Source organism: Lycorma delicatula, chromosome 7, assembly GCF_047948215.1.
Source record: "Lycorma delicatula isolate Av1 chromosome 7, ASM4794821v1, whole genome shotgun sequence".
Classification (NCBI taxonomy): domain Eukaryota; kingdom Metazoa; phylum Arthropoda; class Insecta; order Hemiptera; family Fulgoridae; genus Lycorma; species Lycorma delicatula.
Window position 1 is genome coordinate 119,169,142 of NC_134461.1, and position 25,409 is coordinate 119,194,550.

At 29.7% G+C, this 25,409-nt stretch overlaps 1 protein-coding gene across 1 annotated transcript in view; it reads right to left on the reverse strand.

Moving 5' to 3' along the window:
• Nucleotides 1-15,343: 15,343 nt before the first annotated feature.
• LOC142328202 (transcription initiation factor IIA subunit 1-like) overlaps nucleotides 15,344-25,409 on the reverse strand; it is a 50,194-nt gene continuing 40,128 nt past the window's right edge. The window contains exon 8 of the mRNA XM_075371786.1: nucleotides 15,344-24,692. Within this exon, the coding sequence (XP_075227901.1) occupies nucleotides 24,585-24,692 (108 nt within the window). The 3' untranslated portion in view covers nucleotides 15,344-24,584. The remainder of the gene's footprint in view (nucleotides 24,693-25,409) is intronic.

The window sequence follows — 25,409 nt, forward strand, 5'->3', positions numbered from 1 at the left end:
TCTTACAATGTAAAAGGAACTCCTTAAATTAAATTTTTTTTCTGCGATATCCTGACTGCAAATTTACAGGCCATTCTTTTTTGCTGAAGCAAGTACAACAAGAGTTACTTATTTAGATATGCTAGGCTCTTTTCTGAACTGTAAGATAGAACAGAGAATTTTATTTGGCATCAAGATGATACACCTCCTCACTGGCATAATGGCTGTACAGGATCAGTTGAATGATGTTTTCTCCTACTGCTGGATTGGTTGGCATGACCAATGATAGAGTTTGACAGCTGTGGCCTCCAAGGTCACCCGATCCGATCCGATCCAATGTATTTTTTAAAGAATCTTGAGTATGTGTCTTTGCTACCCACTGATCTATCCAATTCGAGGCATAGGCCTGAAGCAACTGTCACTTCCATTACTTTAGACATGCATGATCTCTCCAATCAGTTGGATGTATGCCGATGACATAAGGTGTTCACACATGTAGGGAAGAAATTATTAGTTATTCTTTCATTTTATTTATTTGTTTTGGTTTTTCAGGGTGAAAAACAGTTTCGTGCTATCATCGCCTGAACACAATACTTTGTTGTACAAAATAAATTTTAAAACACTGGCAATTAAAAACCCAGAAACGCAAAAATACATCATCAAAGTAAAAAGCCTGTAGTAACACATGTTAAAAGCGAAATAAAAACACAAAGATATGTCACACTATATATCTCAAAACAATAAAATCACCATCTGTTTTACAGTAAATGGCTGAATATTTGGAACACACTACAATAATTTATATATCTGATTATAAACAGACGGCCCTAAGAAATCAAAAACAGAAGATAATGTTTCATTATCCCCTAGAATAGTTTACAGATTAGCCCCTAGTTTAAAACTACGATGCAATGCTCCATAACAGATACAATCCACAAGGATGTAGTGCACTGTTAGTTGGCGAGCACAAACTGGTGCATCTGTTTGAGTCATTAGATATCCATGAGAGCCTAGTGTGCCCTATTTGCAAACAACAAATAATAACCTCCTCTTGGTGGTTATTTGTGCATGAGGAGCTATGTGTTGAAACAGTGTTCTTTAATTGGGTGAAGTTTATTGTTCATGGTAGCACCCCATTCACTTGCCACTCATCATGAACTACCCTCTTCAGGAAATAGACATGATTGTTAGAAGGAACACAGCTTGTAAAATAAGGCTGAAAACAAGACTCTTTTGCTGCACTATCTGCGTATTCATTACCTGAAATTCCTGTATGGCTGGAGATCCAGCAGGAGATTACTATTGTATTACACCTAGTCATTTGCAAAATAATACACTGAATCCCACAAATAACAGAGTGTCTGGAGTAACATCACTAATTGTCTGTAAGACACTTGTGAAATCTGAGCAAACAAGAACATGTCAAAATTTTTTGCTAACCATATGTAAGGCCGAATTAATGGTATACAGTTCTGCAACAAAAATAATGGTGATGCTGAGAAGGCTGAATATGTATGTTCTGTTGCCAACCACAACCAACAGAATTAATCTTTCGAAAGCTCTTTTTTTTTCCTGTTTAGCCTCCGGTAACTACCGTTTAGATAATTCTTCAGAGGATGATATGTATGAGTGTAAATGAATTGTAGTCTTGTACATTCTCAGTTCGACCATTCCTGAGATGTGTGGTTAATTGAAACCCAACCACCAAAGAACACCGGTATCCACGATCTAGTATTCAAATCCGTGTAAAAATAACTGGCTTTACTAGGACTTGAACGCTGTAACTCTCGACTTTCCAAATCAGCTGATTTGGGAAGACGCGTTAACCACTAGACCAACCCGGTGGGTTAGCTTGATGCAACCTGGTAAGAAGTATCGAGGCGGTAGCGGTCGTCAAGCGGTATCGGTTAGGTGCTGGTTGGCAAGGCATATTCGTACTCTTATACAAAGTAACACCGTTTACTCGCCAACATCATTAGCTAGCAACTGTAGGACGACAGTAATTAGATTTAATTATGTAGGCAAGCGCAAAATAAATCTGTCAGTTATTTAACACCAAACAGTCTTATTGGTCGACATTAAAAATAAGCTAACTGGAATTGAACAAGAAATATGCCGTCTTGAAGTTACGAAAAGTTAATACTAGATACAGACCGTTATTGGTGGCGACCTTATCGCATAAGCAAAATGAATTCGACTGCTTATTACGCGACTCGATTTACTGATTCCCAACTGGAACAAATACCAGAGTTAAAACTAAAACTAGTATATAAACGAAAGATTAATGGAAGATATGATATCAAATTGTTAAAGTCTGTGAATTTTATGTATTGTATTGTATTGTATTATAAATAAAACGTTTATAACTAAAATATATTTGTCTTATTTAAGTTTATCTATTCTGTATTATTTTTTAAATGTTTCAGAGCTTTTGCCAGGCGTGCAAGAGAAAGACAGGTAGCCGTCATTGCGTTACGGAACGGTAAGTAAAAATCTCATGCGGTCTAGCTGTGAAGTCTCTAGAGGGGATAAAGCCACATATAAAAACCCCTAAATATTAGTTTTTATTAGTACATGATTAAGAGAGAGGTCAAATACTTATACAGAGATCCCTTCATTTACGCAGTTAATTCATCCTTGAAAATTTTCGCGTAAATTAAAACCGTGTAAATCGAAATTGTTTTCTCAAAAACGATATACAGTACAATACTGTACTACTGCGCAGTTTAGTATCTGTACGTGTACGTATTTAGTAGGCTAAATTCGTAATTCTTTTCGCAGGTAGAAGATACAGAATTTTTAGACAGTTGGGCAAAACATACTTTAATTAATAAAATATATATCGAATCCAATGCAGTAAATATGATTACATACAATGCAGTATTGTAGAAACAAACTAAAAAATGTAAGAATAATAAAGTACAAAAGAAACATGATAATACAATACAGTATTATTAAAAAAATAGCCTTAAAATAAACGTATATAGGCCTGAATACAATAAGGAATATTAAAGAAAAACTTGTAATTTACTTTCTTAAAATAACTGTCCACTTCTCTGTTTTAATGAAAGTTGCATCTGGTTTAGTACCATCTTGTAGCATTTCGTATCACCTAACCATTTAAAACTTTTGTACTTCGGTCTCGATCATGGTCATTTTTAGTTACATAATCACAACATTTTTATCCTATTGCCTCCTGTAATCCTTTTACTGTTAATTGTGAATTAGAAATGGAGAATGAGGATGAAGGTTCAGCACTGTCGATTTTTCATGAACCTGATTTAAATGATGTATTACTGATACTCGAAAATTGTCATCTAGATGCTCATTTGGCGACTCGGCTAGTGCTAACAAGTCTTCATTTTCTAAAAGTTGTTTTCTCCTTCCACAAGTTCATTTACATCTTCAGCATCAATTTCGAGCCCTACACTGCTGGCAAGTTGCACAATTTCATTTTTAATAGTTCCTATAATTCCTTGTCTGTTATCATTGAATGCAGTTTGATCTTGATACAGCTTGTGTGTGCCATACTCTATACAAAGTACTCTCTTTGATTTCTTTCCAAGCTTCGCCAACATTGCGTACAGCATGAAGGAGGTTATATTTTTTCCAGAACGTTCGCAAATCACAGATCTCATGCTTGAACTGTTATTCGCAGAAACTACCTGAGAAAATGATTTTTTTTAAGATAGTAAGCCTTAAATGTGGCTATCAATCCTTGATCACATTAAGTTATTCAGTGATGTCGTATATGTGAACTAATTGCTTCCACTTCCTCGGAGCTTGGATTTCCACGAGCGTTATCGAGCAGTAGAACGGCTTTGTGTGCGATATTGTTTTTTGTCCAAAAATCTTTGACTTGCAGGTTAAAACAATCTTAAACCAGTCAGAAAAATGTGCCTCGTTACCTTTGCTTTATGGTTGGATGCCAAATAGAAAGGAAGAGATTGTTAATTCCTTTAAAAGCATGGGAATTTTCTGAGTGATATACAAGCAACGGCTTTAGTTTACAATTCCCCTTCGAGTTTCCTCAAAGTAAAAGTGTGAATCCATGTTTAGATACTTTAAAACCGGGCATATAGTGTTCTTCTTTTCCGATAAAAGTACGTTTAGACTCTTTTTCCAAAAATCGACGTTTTGTCAACATTAAATATTAGCTGTGACGTGTATCCTTCTTCTTTCATGATAATTTGTAGATCTTTTTGAATTTTTCGACTGTTTCATTTGCATTGCTTCACATTGAATCAAAATGTTATGCAGGTTTGAACATTTTTTTAAATTTTCAAACCATCCTTTGCTTGCACTGAGTAGGTTGATATCTTCTGCATGGTACTTAGGTCTTAATAGTTCATGTAAATTTAACGCTCTTTCACTAATAATAATAATAATTGTCACGGGAATACGACGTTGAATACAATCTTCTACGAAAATGTTCAATAGTTTTGCAAGTTCAACCATTAAAGGAGAGCGTAAATAAAATGTTCGCGAAGCTTGAAGGGAAGCAGCATTTTTTCCAGGAATCATAATTGTAGCCTCATTTTTAATTATTGAACGATCTGTTGATTCGATAAGGCCAAGATGATTTTCGATATCAATGTTACGTAAACATAATCATGTTTTTTTATCACATTCAACTTTGTGTCAAGAGTGATAGTTTTCCTTTTCTTTCCCATACGTTTATAAGGTCAGACACAGTTAAAAACACGAAAAATATAAAGTAAAAAAGTACTTCGTAAATAATTCAAAATAAAATCCTAAAATATCTCACAATAAATTACAAATATATGTACTATGTATCCTTTGTATCACGCCTTGAACACAAATCGATCAGAATTATATACTGCACGCTATTATAACGTACGACAGAATAACAATATATTCTCTGAACAGCTAATTTCTGAACGGTTGACCGTGATCATTAAAATGTTTATAAACCGAACACTTCAATATTACCAACCTAACACACTTCAGTATGCTTTGATTGAGAGGGAAAACCTGTTTAATCGTTTATTACATTACATGTGTATATAAGTCCATGTGTATTGTTCACCGAAAAACCTTTTTAAGAATTCTTTCATGAATATTATTTTATACCTTATATACAAGCGTTCAAAGAAACGAGAAATTTTGAAAGTTGTGTTGGTAGCCGTGGGCGATTGGTACCACTTGATAAGTGACGCCAACCTCTCTAACCTAACCTGCCATTTAGTTGTCATGGATCCTTGGAGTGGTGCCCAATGTGCATTTGCTATCAAAGTGTTTTACAAAAACAATGACAGTGTGGAGGAGCGCGTAGAGAATTTCGCCGTCATTTTAATCTGGGACGGCACGACCGTGTTCCATCAGCACATTAAAACAATGGATATCTAATTTTGAGGAAACCGGTTCGGCAATGAAAAAGAAACCTCCAGGCCGTGAGCGAACCGTCCGTACACCACAGAATGTTCAAACTTTACAAGATGCTGTCACATCGGTCAATCTGTCGTCTCTCAACATCTTTACAATTGCATAGTTCAAGTGTTCGAAGAATGTTAATGAAGGACTTGCAATACCATCCATACAAGTTGCAGATCGTCCAGGAACTGAAACGAACGATGCAGTTGTGCGAACACAGTTCTGTAATGTAATGCTTCAGAAGATAAATGATAATGAAGAAGAGTTTGTTCACGAACTGTGGATGTCAGACGAAGCGCATTTCCACCTCAGTGGATTTGTTAAGCAAAATTTCAGATACTGGGCACAAGAAAATCCTACGCAGCTACACCAGCGTCCGTCGCACAGCCAGAAAGTGACCGTGTGGTGTGTTGTCATCTTACGGTCCTTATTTTTTTGAGGATGACAACGGTTACAGTGACGTCGGCTCGTTACCGTAGCCATGCTTGAAACCTTTGTTGTGGAACAACAAAAGAAATTTCCACCGATTCTTAACACAGCCTGGTTTTCAACAAGACGGAGCAACGTCACATACTGCACGAATATCGATGGCAGCTGTACGCCGATTGTTTGGACAACGTGTCATTTCACGAAATGGTGACATTAGATGGCCTCCCAGATCGCCTGATCTCTCACCTTGCGATTACTTTTTGCGGGGTCACCTTAAAAGCAAAGTGTTCCACAGTAGACCTGCTACAACGGAAGAACTGAAGGCAAAGATCCGAGAAGCAATTGCAGAAATTCCAGTTGAGATGTTACATCAAACCATGGACAATTTAACGAAGAGACTTCGTGAGTGTTTACGTAGAAGAGGTCACCTGCAAGATGTTATCTTTAAAAAATAAACTAAAATGTATGTATCCTAAAATGGCAACATTTGTACAATTACATGAAATAAAATTCATTTTCTAAAAAACATTTTTCATTAACGTTGTTTAATTTTTTAAATTTCCCGTTTCTTTGAATCACTCTGTACAGTAATTCTAATCGCATTAATCCGAAACCAGAACCGTGTTAAGTCAAGGGACAGTGTTGTAAAATCAACCGTTTAAATTTAAAATCGCGTAAATATATTTTTTATCTCTTGATGTGGTTTTACCTTGCTTTTTTCTTAACGTTAGCATCAGAACCACTAGACAAATTATCACTTTTAGATCGGTAATTGTATCTATCTTTAGATGCTTTTATAATATGCAACATGTATTATTTATACAAATATAATAAGTTACGTTATATCGAGGTGTAGCATGAGAGGTCATAGCGATGCTACCCTATTTCAAAAGCTGTCTTTCACCACTCAAAAGCGCGTACTTCACGACCGTTTCGTAGATCAAGACCCAGTAAGCTGTAGTATTTGGAGGTATAGCGACCTTTAAATTGATAGGATCTGATTTTCACAGATTCGTTCTGGTGAGAGCAATCGACCACAGATAGAGTTACATCCTTTCTGAAATCTGTATATGTGTACGCCGGCTCGCTTTCTTCTCGACCATAATACAATCTCTGGGTATCTCTGAACATTCTGTAAATCTTACTGCTGTCACCTTTCAAGTTATCGTAGGGTAGTAATCTGAATTGAGATAGACTCAAATTCTTTAATTTGCAAGAGTCGAATTTCGACATGTCTTTGGTCACTTGGTTTTTCCTATCTGTTTGGAAAGCCAGTATCACAAATCTCGGTTTCTTCTCTTGCGACGTGGTCTGCACTGTCCACGTATTTGTATCGCTTTGTGTAACATCCGACCAGCCGTATGTATCCCAAGTGTGGAAACCGATGATCAGTCGACAGCAGCTTGTCCAAGACGACGCTCCTAGTGCTGGTTTCAAGTAAGAAATTTCCCATGCGATTTTTGTGATTGATAATATAGCTCCGTGGTTCTCTTCGGTACAAACGACTGCATTTACATCGTTATTGGCTTTATCAGTACCAACTCCTGTTTCACTCCAATTATGACTCGCTTGAAATCTTCAGCGAAACCCATCAACATCTTTAGCGGTACACGAAGGCTGAACTTTTCGTTTTCGTCTAGAAATATGTCTTCTTACCGAATACCAACCGGCATTTTCGACCGCCTTTCTATGACCATCTCTCAACGACAGTGTATTTTTTTGGTTTTGGCCATGCCTAAATTCTTTACCCTCATTATTTCTTTCCCTTTTAATTCGTATCGGATCTCACTGAAGAGGAAAGCGACCACGTTGTTCGGCAATTTAGCCTTAGTGGCTATTCTGTAGTCTGCGGCATTCTTCAACACACCTTTAACAATCAGAATACTTTCACCAACCTAATGTGCATATATCGAGTTGATTCATAGGGATTCTGACAATCTCCAAGATTGAATGTGGCAGGAGCATACGGGAAATGATTATGATACTTTTGTACACTATCGATTCGTCTCGCATTAATTTATCATTAATCGAAGGCAAATCATACATTATATCTATATAAAGAAGCATACTCGACTATTGAAATAGGTTGGATTGTATGTAGGAATGTATGAACAGAACAAGTAGGTGTTAACGTGTATTGAATAATCTGTGTAATTGACTTCTAAACAGACCAAGTTAGACGGAGAACAACGAGAAGACAAGGACTGGCGAGCGATGGGGGAAGGACAGCCTCCTGCGGAGCCATCATGGGTACACGCTTGCGTGGATGGGTGACGGTGATGATGCACGGGGACTTTGAACTTCCCGAGCTCGAAGACAACTCTCTCGAAGACTTAATTGCGGGTCCGGCCTCGGGAGGGAAGTCCGATGAGATAGGAGGTTTAGTCGGTAGGGCACAGGCATACATATGCACTCTTAGTAATATCTTGCGGAACCTGTTAGCGAGACCGACACTCTGCCCGTAAATGGGGTTCCTCCGACTCACCGAAAAAAAAAAACAGTTATGTTGGAATGAAATTTTATGAATAATACGAATAAATTAAATAAGAAAAACATAATTTAAATGCTGCATTTATTTACCTTATTGCCACAAATAATTTCAAAATAATCATCCTGGACATCGATGCACTTTCGTGTTCGACTGATCATATTGAGAGTCGTCTGACGCAAAACGTTGTAATTAATTGCGTTGATTTCTCGTTGAATTTTCACCTTCAGTTCATCAATATGGTTGGAATTAGATTTTTAAACTCTCTCCTTTAAGTAAAGGAGCTCCAAAGGAAAAATTCGCAAGTAGATAATTCTGGGGAACGTGGAGGCCACCGTCTTCTGCTAACAGCTCGTTCATTTGTGAAAGCTGCATGAACGCAATTCAGTGAAACGTTTGCTGAGTGACATGTTGCTCCGTCTTATTGGAAGAAGATGCAATGTTTTTCATTATCATTTAATTGCGTATTGAATTCTTCGAAAATTGAAATATACTTGTGTATTGACAGTTGGGTCAAAAAATATTGGTCACACCAATATTCTCATCGTGAAGTGAACGCTCGAATATCTCGTGAGGATTTCTCGCCATCCAGTACCTGATTTCTGTGAATTAACATGGCCGGATAAATGAAACCATACCTCGTCTGACATGAAATAAGACGTCAGATCTATCTATCCACTACCAATATTTTCAAGAAGCCATTGGCTATAATACAGTCGTTTCGGTTTGTCAGTCTCCTTTAGTTGCAACGCGATATGGTTTCAATTTTAATTTATGAAAAATTTTACAAGATGTGCATTTAACATCAGATTGTTGGGATAACTTGCGTAGTGATTTTTACTTCCTAATACAAAGTAAAGTAAGGATTGAGATCGAAAAAGATTTCGGTTTTTAGATTTCAACGGAAATATTAATTTTGACCTTTCCTGAATCCATTTTAACTAGTTTCGGCGTGACGTCTGTACGTACGTATGCATTTCGCATAACTCGAAAACGATTAGCCGTAGGATGTGAAATTTTGTTTTGTAGGATGTAACATCTAATTGTGTACCTCCCCTTTTGATCGACTGGACCAAAAAAAAACCCCAGATCCAAAAAAAATATGGATTTTTGATTTTTTCTTAACTGCAGTAATAAGTCCTCGTTTGAAAGCTTTTCAGCGATATGTCAAGTAGTATTTTTTTTCATTGGTTCCAGAGTTATAGCCAAACAAAACTTTAATTAATGAAATATTTGGATCTTACAAGCGGAAGGCACATCGGTTCAAATCCGACTTCATCTCCTTTATATATATATTTTTTAATTTAAACATTGATTTATTAATAATTATTAACATCTGACTGTAAAAAAATTACAGTAAATGATAATTCAATAACAATAAAAAAACAGTAGTTATTAATGAAATAAAATTTTATGTACTAATTTTAAAAATATGTGTATATGTAATTTAATAGGCATACAAGGAAGTGACGTGGTGTCCACATCAGATTTTTTTTGGACTGGCAGTAATTCTCCTTTCAATATTGACAATGGCCTGTGATTCCTTATGGAAGGTTGCCTATTTCGTTTTGCATTTGAAACCGAACCTGTTGTACGACATTTTTTTAACTAAATCATGTATGCTACTCTTTGCTGGGATACAGGCATTTGGAAACTTTCTATGAATACTTTAAGTGATTCTTCAAACAATCCAGAACAAATATAGGCCTTAACTATAGCTATTGTCTTCTGGATTGAATAAGGCATTTTGCACAAACAAAACTGCACTGTAACAAAATGTATACTGCACCAACGCGTAACCACCTGATAAATGGCAGCACAATCAGTAGTAACATACATATCCACTAGTGACAGTCTTTCATAAATAGTGTTGGGTAGTGGTTTCATTATGGGTTCAGTTTTATGTTGCTCACTGTGTATATATTCAATTCTCATTTTATATTTTGTTTATTCTACCCTTTACAGGTACAGCTAGGATCCTGATCACAGCTGTTGCTTTCTTTTTCAGAATCCTTTCTTACATGTTTTATCTGTCATTTTCTTCACTTTTTGTTTTTAACCTCTTTTCTGAGGAGTTTCAGCTTTATGCTTTTTAAGTGCTTCAATAACATCTGTTTCAGCCAGATGTTAGGTGTTAACAGTTAAATTCATTCTTTGGCTTTACTTTTTTTTATCATAGGTGCCACTTTGTATGTAGTTACGATAGAGACATTCTAGCTATTTGTTTTCATAGAATGGTACATGCCACATTTTTGAGGATTGCTTTCAAGTTTTCACCTGAATAGTCTCAGAGTTTCTCCAAGGTCTAGCACAAAAATCTAGGAAACTGACTTTCATTATTGCCAACCTTTTGGTCTTACTCTTTCATTCAGTGCAAAATAGAAGAATCCATCTAAAAAATGGTATGTCTTCACAGAAATTTCCTGAGTAGATAGAAAAAATAGATTTTGAGAATCTACGATTCATTCAGGTTAGCTTTTTCTGCAAATAATAAACCTGATCTTTTTCAAGTTATCAAGCCTAACAATTCCATTGCAGTTAACTCATTACTGGAGACAACCACCTTTTCTGATATTACATGTGCTTTTAACTCTATATTTTGCCTTTTAAAAAGAAATTGTGCAGTCTCTTCCCAAGCATGTTGGTTCTTGAAAAGTGGTTCAACTTCATCCCTTTTCTATGAATTTTTTCACAATAACTCTTACATCAAAACAGGTTAATGAAAACCCCCTTTTAATTGCTAACTTTTACTCTTGTTTTTCTTCATTGAAAGTCGTTGGTCTGTCATACTGTTAAGTATTTTTCACTTTTTTCAAATTTAATAATTTCAGTAGGACAAACTTCTATTCATTTAAGAATTCCTTTCCTAATTTTTTCAGCTGAGAGAATATATATAAATGTTTTTTTATATATATTCATTATTTATATATATAGAAAGAAATGAAAATCTATCTTAATGCAGGATAAACATTAAAACTGTACATAAGACCTACAAATGACATCAATTTTATTAGTATCCTAAGTTTTGTTTCCTGATTTTTTTTGTAAATTATTAAAAAAAGAAGAAAATTATGGCAAAAAATATGGTGAAAGCCATCACAGACAAACATATTGAGTTTAAGATAAGCCATTACGTTAAAAATTAATGAGAGAATACAGGCAACTAAAATTGTTCTGGCAACATTTTGTTACATTTTTAATAAATGAAAACTAAAAAAATTGAACTAAAAGTCTTATGCCATGCACAACTTACACAGTAAGTCCTCAAGTAAAATACCCTTAATTTTCATACTAAAAATCACTTACAGGTTAACCAACAATAGAATTTAAAAATATATCAAGCAAGGATACCGTCGAATTATGGATACTTGACAATAACTGCATTATTTGTCTTAAACTAATTATGATTGTATTTATTGTAATTAAACAAGTAACTGCAGGGTCTTCTGTTATGTACTACCTAGCGGTATAATAATATATGTGAATTTAACAGCATATGAGAAATGACTAGTAACTTGAATCCAAATCCAAACTTTCTGGATGAGAGATATGTTACGATTCTGGGATAGAGATTACCTACCTGGTGTTCCCTATGAACTGGTTACTTTTCGCTGCTGACAATTTACTGAGATTAGCTTCATTATACTTTCTTTTTCCACACTTGTTTTCCAAATTATAAACTTCTAGACATGAACCAAACCAAATTTTACAAAACAACCTTCAGTTAACTGAAAATGTTTTGAAAAAAATATTAAAAATGTTATTTTATAAATAAATGTTATAAAATTTGGTATGGTTTGTCATTTCAAAAGTTTATAGGTTGAAATAGTCTACACAAAATTTTAAAGTACACAAAGTTATATAAGTACGGTTTAGTAATTTGCAAATTACAAAAAGTAATATGTTATGAATTTTAATATTACTAATTTTTGTGAACAGTGTATACAAATTTAAGAGATGTCAATTTGTTAAAATACCAAAAAAATCTAAGGAATTCATTAAAATCTTTTTAACATTTTAATTTTTTACATTCCAACATTAGGGGTTATGGTAAATTTGACATTATTGAAAAGTGGGTTTAAAACACTAAAGAAGTAATTAAATAATTTTCTAATCTCTAAAATAAATAATAAAATAATGTGTATGTCTTTTAAGAGTGTTAACTCAATGGATTCTTTATGGTATCCACTTTCTTTTCAGTCTTTTTAAAATGCTTTAACATTCAAATTCTCCTCTTATAACAGATTCTTAGCAACTTATTTTATCTTCCTACATAGTTTGTTGTATCTAGTAATAAATCTATAATAAAATTACAGTATATACTGTATTATTATAGAATTACATTTATAATACATTATAGTATTTGTCATTAAAGAAAAAGTTTGTCTTTGAAGAGTTACATCATGAATCACTTCTGTTCTTTATTGTAGTTTATTATTTTTCTTTATAGTTGTTCTTCATTATTTTTGGAAGCTTTAATTTGTTTGAAGATCATGTGTAGGAATTTTGGAAAACTGCACAACAAAAATGCCCTGTTTTCCTAATATAACTTACCAATGTTTCACAACGATAATTAACAATATATGAATATAACAATTAACTGTATTCATGTACAGATTTTTACTTATTGCTTAACAACTTAAAACTAAATTTTAATGGCTAGTTTTTATATGGTTACATATTTATGCTATTTTGATTCAGTAAAGATAGAAATTTTTTGTTTAGAAAAACATGTTTTTCAACACTACTGTGGTAAAGTTGTAATAATTTTACAGAAACCATGAATAAAAATAAATAAAGAAGCCATTTATGTGTTATTTTGGTTTTGATGAATCTTAACTAAAAATATTCTTATTCAACTGACCTGTCCACATTTCCATAAAACTCACTACTCATACTTGTTCCCATTAGATATTATTTTCCACCAGCATTAGGGCAATATATCTGTATGTCTATATGATTTGTGTTATTTTAAAACATAATTAATCTTCCAAATAAAACATGTAGAAAAGCATAAGTAATTTAAAGGTATTAATATGCTCTATTAAAAAAACCAGTTATATAATGGTAAATTGTGATTGGTAGTGCAAAACAAGGTTCGAGACTGTAAAGCTATACAAACAATTCCTAAAAAAAAAAATCATTTAAGAAAAATGGAGATAAAAACCCCATGATTTAGATATAAATGCAGTCTGAAAAGAATCACAGGAATTTTATTTTTGAAATAAATTGCCAACATGTGATAAAGTAATAATAAGTAAATGAAAACAATGGGTCTTAAAAATTCTTGTAGAATATTTAACAAACCGTAAAAAGTAATGATTTTCAAACAATAAAATGTGGGCAGGGAAACTAATTAAGCTGATTGGATTCTTTAAAATTAATATATAAACTATTATGGATTAATTCAGCAACAGTAGGAGTACTGGAAGGCTTCTTATAAAAATCGATCTGCTACCAATCTTATACGTGGATTTTGTTTACATCCACTAAACAAGTTTTACAAATGCAAAACAGTTTTATAATTTTAATTGGGACACAAAAATGGTAGTGAAATAAGAATTTCCATTAAGAATTGTGGAAATCCTGATGATGTTAAATACTACAAAATTGTTCTTCACTGATTACACTTATGTGAAGAATGCAGAAAGGAATACGTTTAAATTTTATCCACTGATCTTCATGATGGAATGGTAGCATCTTGGCCTTTCATTTGGGGGTCCCAATCAATCTCAGCATTTTTCCAATGGTACAACTTCCATTTCTATATTCTCACATACAAGCTTCAGAAGTTTCTGTGGTGAATTATTAATTCAAAGTTACAGAAAATAAAAAAATAGTATATAAACATTATCTAGTGGTTTTATGATACAACTTTTCAAACAGCTTTTACTTTTGTAATATATATGCCAGTATGTCATTTACTTATATACTTGATATTAAGTAAAATCTGTTAAGAATAGATAAAGAGTATGAAATATATTCAAATGAATAAAAAATAGCTCCTTACTGGATCTATACTATAAAAATTACACTTAAGTATTTAAAATAAAGTTCAAAACAATATTTATAAAAATACCCACTTCCTAAGAAATCAAAAGTTTATATGCTGAAATGCATAAAAATCATTCTCTGTAAAAAAAATTGACTTACCATGCAATTTTCTACGCTTCTTGGTAAAATATTTAAGAATTGGTTCTTGGTAAAATATTTAAGAACTGGTTTCTAAGCCAAGAAGACATGTAATAGACATAAAATGCATTTAGTGTTGAATTGTGCTTCACTTTATCCGAATAACACTTTTTTCTTGAACTTCCTACATTAAACTTTGCATAAACCTAACCTAACAAACTAATTTAGCAATAATTTCATATTTTATATAAAACAATATTTTCTATACCAGTTCATACCATTATAAACATTTTTCCAACAATGTAGGAAAACTGCTGTTAAAAATGACAAATAGTATTAAAAATGTCAATAATCCTAAACGAATTAAGTCCAACGGTTAGTCAACTTTTCAAATTTGATTAGATTTTTAAACTATTAATAGTGACTAACTAATAGAAAATTAGAATTGTTTTAAAGCAATGTATATAAGTCTGATACTTTTATGTTAGGAAGAAAAACGTGCCAACTTATCACAGCTTGAAAAATTATGAAAAGAAAGTTAAGAAATACTATGCAGTAGGTAAAAGAACATAAAAGATAAAAACATGGTTTTTAATACACTAATGAAAAATAATTCACTTTTGAGATGATTATGGTTATTTGATATATTATTAAAATTCTGTTGTTTCAAGATTTTTTTTAAACAAATTCAGTTGTCTTTAACATAATTTAAAACTGATGTTTTTAATAAGCTAGGAGGTTTCTAGTGCAGTAACGCCTCAACTGAGAATGCCTGTTTAGACCAAAATAAGTATCAATAAATTAAATTTTTTGGTTATGTTACTACCATTGCCTATTCTATAACATAAAAATACATTAATGATGATGAAGGAAAAGGAAGCAATACGTTTTAAAAATTTAAAAGTGATACATTAATTATTGATTGTTATGTTTAATAATATACTTTACTAAATAATATATTTACAAAAAGAGAAAAGACACATAATATCAGCTCACAAGTTTGAAGAATGGAAAACCATTTTTACCTCAAATATGAAAGCTATTACTCAAAATTAACAACAGTTCTTGTACATAACTATTTTTATTATACATGAAGTATATAACGTAATATATTAATAATAATTATAATGATATATATATATCATTAAGAAGAATTACTCAAATAACATGTAAATAAAGAAATTATAATCTTTGAAAGACTTAGTACACTATATAACATAAAAACCCATACATTTAACAAACACAACCATTAATTAATTATTTTATAAAAGAAGTGAATATGAAATTTATACTTTATATAAATATATCACCATTTCAATTTCATTTTAAAACTACTCCACATTTTATTTATAATTAACTAAATTAAAAATTCAAAAAACATTTTATTGTTTATACTTTTAATAAAAAAAAAAGTTGCAACTACATTAATAAAACTTTCTGGATCATTGTATTATGTTAAAATTTAAACTCTCCCAATTAATATAAGTTACAAAAATTATTTGTTACTTATTTAAAGAGAAATTGTAAATCTGATTTATATGTTTTAAGTAATAAAAAGTCATCAAATATTTTTATACAACTTATCAGTGTGCTAAATTAAAAATATACCTTATTAATTTTATGAGTAACATAGAACTTTAAATTACTTTAAACATATTAAATGGCAAATGTTAAGCCTTAAGTAAAAAAAAAACAACAAAAAATTATTAAAAATATATTTTAAAAAAAGTATAATTAAATTTGTTAAAAAAAAAAAAATATTTAAAGCCTTAAAATACTTGCCATCCTATTATGATAAAAAATAATAATTACCCACTAGATATTATAACGTAGACTAAACCCTATTCAGAGGTATAAAGCAAATTAGTGTTTGACTTTGATGACAATCCAAAAATTCAACAAACAAATTTAAATATAAAATTAAACAAATTTGCAGAACATTTTAATAAAAATAAATTAACTTTTAAATGTTAATACAGACTTAATTATCTGTTGCATTTTTGGGAAGTTAAATAAATAATACCCTCAATTTCTTGCAGTAAAAATTGATAGTAAACTTACATGAAATGACCAGACCAACTGACCACCTTACTGAACTGGTTTTCAAAAGGTATAATTAATTAATATTAAGAAACTTACAATAAAGTCCCCAAAGATAACACTTATGACTTATTTTGGGCTCTTTTTTATATCATTTATGATATTCTATAATTTTTTGGGGAGGCTATAAGCTAAAGTAATTGTTTTAACCCATTCTGGTCAGCCAGAATAATTTCGTCCTTTGGCCAGCTGTTTGGCAGAACTGACATATTTTTACATCAGATTTGACATCACATTTTTTACTCATCTGTTATTGTCCTGATCGTGTAATCAAAATATATCACACTATAGGCAATTATTTTTGTTTAATACAAGTTTTTAAGAAAAAAATAACCTTTTGTAAATATATTGGCTATAAGCCTGTTTTGGAGAATCAATCATTTTATATAATAAATTATAAAGTTTTTTTAATCATGAACTTACTTGCTAGTTGTATAATAGAAAACGAATAGGCCATGTGTATAAAAAGAACTATCTAAAATCTTCTTCAACAAAAATTGTCTGGCATGGTCGGAAGACAACCAAGCTGAACAAGTTAAGACTATATAGAGAACATTGAAGGCATTTTTAATTTGTGTAAATATTGGCTTAAATCTCAAAACTGATTTAAAACTATTCAATCTTGGATTTACAAACACCCCTTCTTTAAAGCTGTGTTTACTTGTGTACAACTTTTCTGTACACATTCATAAAATATATAACTTGAATGATGTAATAATGAACTGCTAGTAATAATAATTAAAAAGATAGAACTGCATAATGCTGGCGATAGAATTCATAACAACCAGTCGTTAAATATGTGTCTGTGAAGCTGTCAGGTGTAGCATGAGTGTGTTACTGGAAAAGGTTAATGCTAGAGAGGACATTATATAGCAACTTTAAATTGCAATGGAAGGCGCAAATCATTTGGAATCGCCTTTTAACAATGATGTTCGACTTAGTACCAGACTATGTTTTGACTATGCTGAATGGGATAGGCTGACTGTACATTTTACACGCAGACACTTTAATCTTACTGGATGATTAACTTTTAACGTGATATAAAATTTTGATGATTTAATTTAACCTATACTTTTAATTAAGAGTTTGTACTAATTTAGTTGACTACAATTTAAACAGAAAAATAAATATATAAAAATATATATCAATATGCATTCATACATCCATATATAAATTATTTTGTAACTGGATTTTTTTGCATCTTGTAAGGCATGGACAGGTCACTTCTTTAACCAATAGATATTTTTCAGCTATGAAGTACCACATAGCCAGGAAAATACCTGGAGTAGAACAGAAACAACACTGAATTAAGAGGTTAAAGAGGAATCATATCTTGAGGAACCATAACAGATATGTGTAATCTAACTATAGCTTTCTCTACACCCACAATAATGATCACATAACATTATGAGAGAATCTGCAGTGATTAGCATAGCAGGATAACATACTGGTTCTGGGTTTCAGTTCTCAAGATGGAGTGAAATATTTTTTTTTTTAAATCACAGTCCAAAATAGGCCTGGTCTACTGAAATAAGAATTATTAATATTGAATTCTGCACAGGTAATATGAATTAATATATGATATATATTATTTTAATTCTATATTTAATTATTTTAATATTATATATATAATATATAATAAATGCAAGGTGCTTCTTAAAAATAAAATTCACATCTCCACAAACCATAATTCCATTTTCCTATCTAATTTATAAAATGGGAGGGCTTAGAAAAAAATATGGAAGGAAAAACTACAAACAAATTATAAATTTAACTTAAATGTTCATACACACTGTACATTCAACTAGCTGTCAAAAGTATTTTTTGATTAGAAGAAAAATTTAGTTGTCACCATAATATGTGAAGACCAAACTGAGTCTTTTAACTAATGTAAGCAGAGAGCAGGAACATCCATAATCACATGATTTATTAAGATTGTGAAAAGCATCTGATTTATCTCTGATAAGTTTATATTAATATAAGAAAGAAGATTATACAAAGTTTGTTGGCCAACTGTGTTAGTGATATAGATGCAGTGACAAAGAGAATCATAATATTTTGTCTGAAAGTTTTTTAGGACTAAAAATAAAACATATTGTTTATTATTTTTATAAATAATTATTAGCAATAACAGTATATAACAATGCAATTTATAATAACTAGTTTAATTACAAAAAAAAAAAATTAACAATTTACCCTGGACTAGCTAGCTATTAACATAATCATATACACAAAAATTATTTCTAAAATAAAAATACATACAAATAAATAAATATAAATGACTAAATAAATAGCAATAATATAACTGAAAGTAACTAATATGAATAACCAGCATGCTTGAAGAAAGACATAATTATCATAAAAAAATATTAAATATATATAATTAAAACACATCATTAATTAAATGAGATTAAGTTCAAGAATACATTTTATCTAAACAGATTAAAAAATTAAAAAATGATATTCAGAAATTTAATTTAATTATTTTTGTTGCAATCTCTCTAAAATATATTTATCCCTCTTTTATCTTATCCCAATTGCCTGAATATCTAAACTGGATCCTTGTTTTAATTACATTTAAAGGAGTGAAAACAGCTTGTGAGCTAGTCCAGAGGCTCATGTTATTTATCAAGGAGTTACACAAAAGCCTCTAGTTACAAACTTTTATAACAAGACAAATGAATTTTTATATTTTATTGTAATGAAACAAAATTTTAGTGAAAAAAAAACCAACAAAAAAGCAATAAGAAATTAGAATTCTTTTTTCAAAGACTTTTCTGAAAGAAGGGCAATAATCGTACAGAAACTGAGGAAAATAGCAAAAGCTGACACACATATACCTGTTATACAAAGACAACTAATTTAATTACATAAAAAATAACTTTTTTAAGTATCAATTTTAACATACTGTGCTATTGTTTACATACGGTAAAAAAATGTTAAACGATCCAACCTAACACTTTTTTCATAACAATTTAATCATATTGTACAATGTTTAATATGTCTGTTATCTATATCTTAACTCTTTACTTTTAGTTTCTAATCAGCACTAAATTATCCACTTGGTAAATCCATCCTAAAAAATACTCAGTAAGGATGAATATTCAGTCTTAAAATATGGTCAGCAAAGGTATGGTAGGTAACCTTGACGCACGAGTTACTATCACTCATAAATTTAAAAATTTTTTCAATTGATAAAATTTTCAATTTATAATTTCAAGAAAATAATTTAATGTCTAGTAAAAAGATTACTGTTTGATTTGATACAGTTTGTAATAATAGAATTGAACAAGAAAAATCTTTGTTAATATTAATCTCATAACAGATGTGCAATAACACAGCCACCCATAAAACATGATGGCTTCATATTTTGTTATCTAGTGCATTCTGGTCAGATGCTATCTATTAAACACTCAACTACTCCTCTTTACTTGTCTCAAAACATAAATATATTTCTCTAGCATGAAAAAATTTAAGATTCATTAGAAATAACAACAAGGGAAAGTTGTGTGAAAAAAAATTTTTTTTCCCCCGACAGTCATCAGATATGATTGAAAAATATGGGTACACATTTTACTGAACATGAGACAGAGACCATTAAAGAAAATAAATTTTCTCATAAGTAGATATTTATATTGCGCAGAATTAAATTCTACCTATGTGCTCTAAAAAAAAAATATATAGGTAGAACAATAATTTAATTAAATAGTAATTTAAAATTTTATAGAAGTGAATCCACTAACCCAATAGTACATCAAAATGCAATTATTATATAATAAACATAACAACAATATTTAAGTAAGAAGTAAAAGTTTATGTAGTTTACATTATAGAGAATTCATTAAAAAATAAGACATGACATTTATTTTAACTTCTTTCTGCCCATTTTTTTAATAAAAAAAGCTTTTCCAATGATGATATGCAAATTAGTATTTTCACATTAAGTATTCATAAATTTATTTTTATTCAATTAAATAGCTTATTTTTAGAAGAAAATTCTGCCCTAATAAGAGAAGAAAGCCTAAAACCTAAATAAATAAAAATTAAAACAAATTTATTACATCTCTTCAACGACAAACAAATGTTAATGAAATACATATATTTCTGAAAATATGTCTTTCAATAATCAAACTTATAAAAATATTAAGAAAGAATTTGTACTATCAATAGTTAACATGAATTACTTCAGGATTAGTAATTTCTGAAGGAATTTAATGTAAACCACAGGATATGGCAGGAAACAATACAAAACTGCAAAATATAAAATAATTTAGTAATAATTTTTTTTTTTATAATAATGTTCAATAGGAAGTAGGAAGGAGTAAGTAAAATACAAAATAAATTATCTATTACATTTTAACTGTAATGGATATTATAACTAACAAGACATTCTTTGTGATTTTATTGCTATTTTTCCATTTAGAAGAAAAACTAAAAAATAATATATATAATAGCACATATTTTGTTTTATTGTATAAATGTTATACATGACATGTTATACTGAAATGTTGAAATTTATAAATGTAATATATACATGTACACAAATTTGGTATAAAAACAACTGTAAAATGAGCAAAGAAATGAATGGAAAGAGGAAATACGCATGAACTTAACGAACAGGTGATTCCTTAAAATTAAATTTTGAATTTCCTTAATGCTAATAACTAAATTATTTATAGCTGTTACATAATCTTCTATTAGCAAGCTTACTTACTTAGTTTTACTGCTTTATCAATATAGGACTTATAGGACTCAATTTTCCCTGATAAAAGAATTAAATCAAGCCATATGTATACGGCCTGGTTATATATTTGAAAATTTAATGCATAAATGGGTAACTATATGAAACTATAATTGTCAAATATTCTAAATTAATATCACGAATTCAAAAAATTCTGAACTGTTAAAGGATTTAACGCTTTCTTTTATGGATTATTAAACTTCCAGACAAAAATTAACTTTTATTAAAAATACACATTCACATCAACAAATGAAAACAAGATTAAAACAAATCAAGTTAGTTTTACTAGAAATCGACATAGGACATGCTCTTTAATATATATATTTTCATTAACATGAACACTTAAACTTCCATCTAAAACAGAATGGGTCAAAAAGATCTTAAAGCGTTATTATGCTCTCATCAATCATAATAAAGAGATTAAAATATTACTTATGAAAAAATATATTTACTATATATATGATATTTTAAGCAGCATATAATTTTAAACACAATTATGATTTAGATAAAAACAAACATAAAATATCACATTCAAAAGTTAATGGTGGCAGATTTTCTTTTGAAATTTCATATTAACAAATAATTTAGACCCTTAATGAAAACAATACTTCCTCATTCAACTAACATACAAAACAATACAATTTTATTTCCTCTTTCAGTAAAAACAAATAAGATAAGATATCATATTCAAAATTAATGTAAAATTAATAATCATAAATAATTAAAATGAAACTTTAAAAAATAAACAAAACCATTGAAGAAAAGAGACTCTGAAAAAGAAAGTTATTACTAGCTTATAGAATAAAAAAAAACATATTTATAGTGGCCGATGACATCAACATACAAAATAATTCACTAATAGTATTAAATGTGCAATTTTAAAGAAAATTAACGAGGTATTTCCTAATTTAGCAAAAATTAAAAAAATGATTTATGGTACAGTAGAAAGCTTGAAAATTATAAATTTACCATGAAAATTACTATGTTACAAATTTTAAATTTACAAACTGTTCACAAACAAATAGACTGCACAATATTACAAATAACACAAATTAATTACTAATTTCAGAAGATTGATTGACATTTAATTTATAATAAAATATGGTCCCATACGTTTTAAAAGCATGAGTTACTTACTAGATATGCAATGATCAGATACGTTATCACTTACTAAAAAAAATGGTATAGATAAAAAATATTTAACAAAGACTTTACTGAGTAGAAACACATATGGTTAGTTAAAAATAAAATGATTAAAGATCAGTTCTACTAAAACGCAACAAACAACAAAACAGATTTAAAGACTTAACATTTTATTATTTATAAAATGATTCTTTAAAAAAATTCTCTTTAAAACAATATAACATAAATAATTTTAAAAAAATCCATTAATTAATATGATACTGAATGGAAAAAGGAAATTGTCGTTGCTTTTAACTCTGAATACTCATGTTTTACAATGTAACCGTTAGATAGTAAGAACAAATTTAAATGACTAAATCATTACAGAATGAACATCAGTAAGAATGACAAAATTTGTTAATCTTGATCTTATTAAATCAGGCAGAACTCAGATTATTTCCATTTAAAAAAATAGCTTATCTTTCACACTAATTTTTTTCTTTTTCTAGGGATGGATAGGAGATTTGACAGGATTTTAATGGACGACTGAGAAATACTGATTTTATTAATACAGAGAATTAAAATTATACTATAAAATTTTGGACAAGTTAAAACATAATCAAATAAACAAAAAAAGGCTACAGTCATTCCTGCTCAACCTTCTGTTAGAAACAAGATAGAGTAACAAACTCTTCCCATAAATTAATAGCTAAACCCACTAAATTAAAAAATAAGCAGTATGAAAACCGACTCAACCGCAAACTTTATACATTTCTCAACTTTTACATATATATTTAGTAACTGAATACATTCATACTGGCAAAATATGACGAGTGCTGAATTTGTAAATGCAAATATTATTAACTGAACATTCAGGCATGTTAAAGGCATGAGTGAGAATTTAAAATGAAATCATTTTCCCTCCTTTAAAATGAATTATAGATTATAAAGTAAATAAAAATTACGAAATTCATTTATATCTCGATTTCAATAATGTAATAATAAAAATCTTCAGATAAAAATAAAAATTCATGACTTTCTGAATTAACCATAGCCATAAACTAGCTCCTACTAGATCAGTATAGGTGAATATCAATGATATCTGGGTTACGAATGTTAAAACAGTTTTATTTTATAATATTAAGTACACTTTCTATATGATGGTGTTTTTTTTTTTTTTTTTTTAAACTAGGCATTAATCTTTCTTATTTCAAACTATTAAAAATATTGGTAAACTACAAATATTTATAAACTGTTCAAATGAAATGTAAAAATTTGTAAGTAATCCAACAACTTCATTAAATAAACTGAATCATGATATCTATTACATAGCATAACTATTCCTACTTCCATCGACTGAACTCAATATAATCTTATTAACCAAAAAAATTGTTATAGTACAATTACAAACTGATTATATAAGGATTATAATCACTGTAATACTAGTCCTCATTAATGACTAGCTCACCCTTATGAAATTGAGTTTATAGCAAGCTCAACCTTAATTAAAATACATGCTGCCCTTTACTACCTTACATTTTAAAGGGATGTGTTAAAAAAAAAAAAATAAATTGTCCATAAGTTAACTAACTATATAAATCATAAAAATTAAAAAAAATATATAACAAAATTATAAAATATTTATAAATGCTTAAACAGAATTTCTTTTCATTACTAAATAGAACAATCATGACCAATAACTTCAATGAACATTTTTACATTACGTTAGCAACGATTATACTGGAGTGCAATAAAAATTAAGTAAATGTATATATATATATATATATTTTTTTTTTTTTTAATTTTCTGCGTCATTTAAATTATAGATTAGATATAATTAAATGTAAACAAATAATTAAGACAAACACATAAAACAAAATATTTTACAGCAATTGTATTAAAGTTAATATAAAATCAACAAAGTGAAATCATAAAAGTTTTTTTTAATATGTTTCTTATAATTTTAATTGACAGTGGAATTATTTGGGTTCATTTTACATTGTGTACATAAAATAAATAAATCCAATATTTTATACATGTAATATTAATCATTATAAACAAAATATTACTTACAAGATTAAAAAGTAAAATAAGTTCAGACAAGTTAAGTAAATCCCAGATAATTATTGTTCACTCATTCAAATTCAATAGGAACATATCAAATATTTATCATAATAATAATAAGGTTACATAACTTTCTCACCACTCTGCATCACCGTTAGCTTTTTGAAATACAAAGTCTTTACCGGCAAGATTCATTATACCGTCTTTCAGATGGAACTTCCATTTGTTTCGGCTTCTAGTTATCTGTAATGATATAATTTGATTTACAGATTTCTTCAAAATTATTATAATCTGATGATAAACAATAAAACAAACACTATCAAAAAGTTTCATAAAACTAACATAAGATAAAAACTGATTTGTCACACCGTATTGAATATTACCCTCATTCATAGTCAGTATAAATGAAATTACTACTGTATTATATAAGGAAATTTTTATGTTGTTCAAGTAATATAACAATATTTTAGGAAAATTAAATCTGTTTTTACTACCATACAACTTCTGAAAGCAAACTTCCATGGTCAGATATAATTTTAACCACAACTTATTTATTGCACATACTACATTAAGGCCATGTTAATTTTTATATTTTATGTCTCAGTAATCACTAGTTTTATCAAAATGCATTTCAATGGCAGAAATGTCTCTTCATTCAAGATATTGCAGAAAATTGATGACGTAAGTTTCAAGTGGATTTCTTCTCCACCCCTATTAAATTAATTCATTTCAATAGACTTGAATTTTTTTCATACTTTTGATACAAAATAACAGCTAGTTAAACTTACTATACTAGGTCTGTTCAGAAAATAACCGAACTCTATTTTTTTAATCTTTATTATTAATTTTACAGATTATTGGTTCTTGTCACTTTCAAAGTACTCTCCTCCCCTATTCACACACTTTTCCCAGCGGTTTCCACGTCGTGAAGCAGTCCTAGACAACTTCATTTGAGATGGC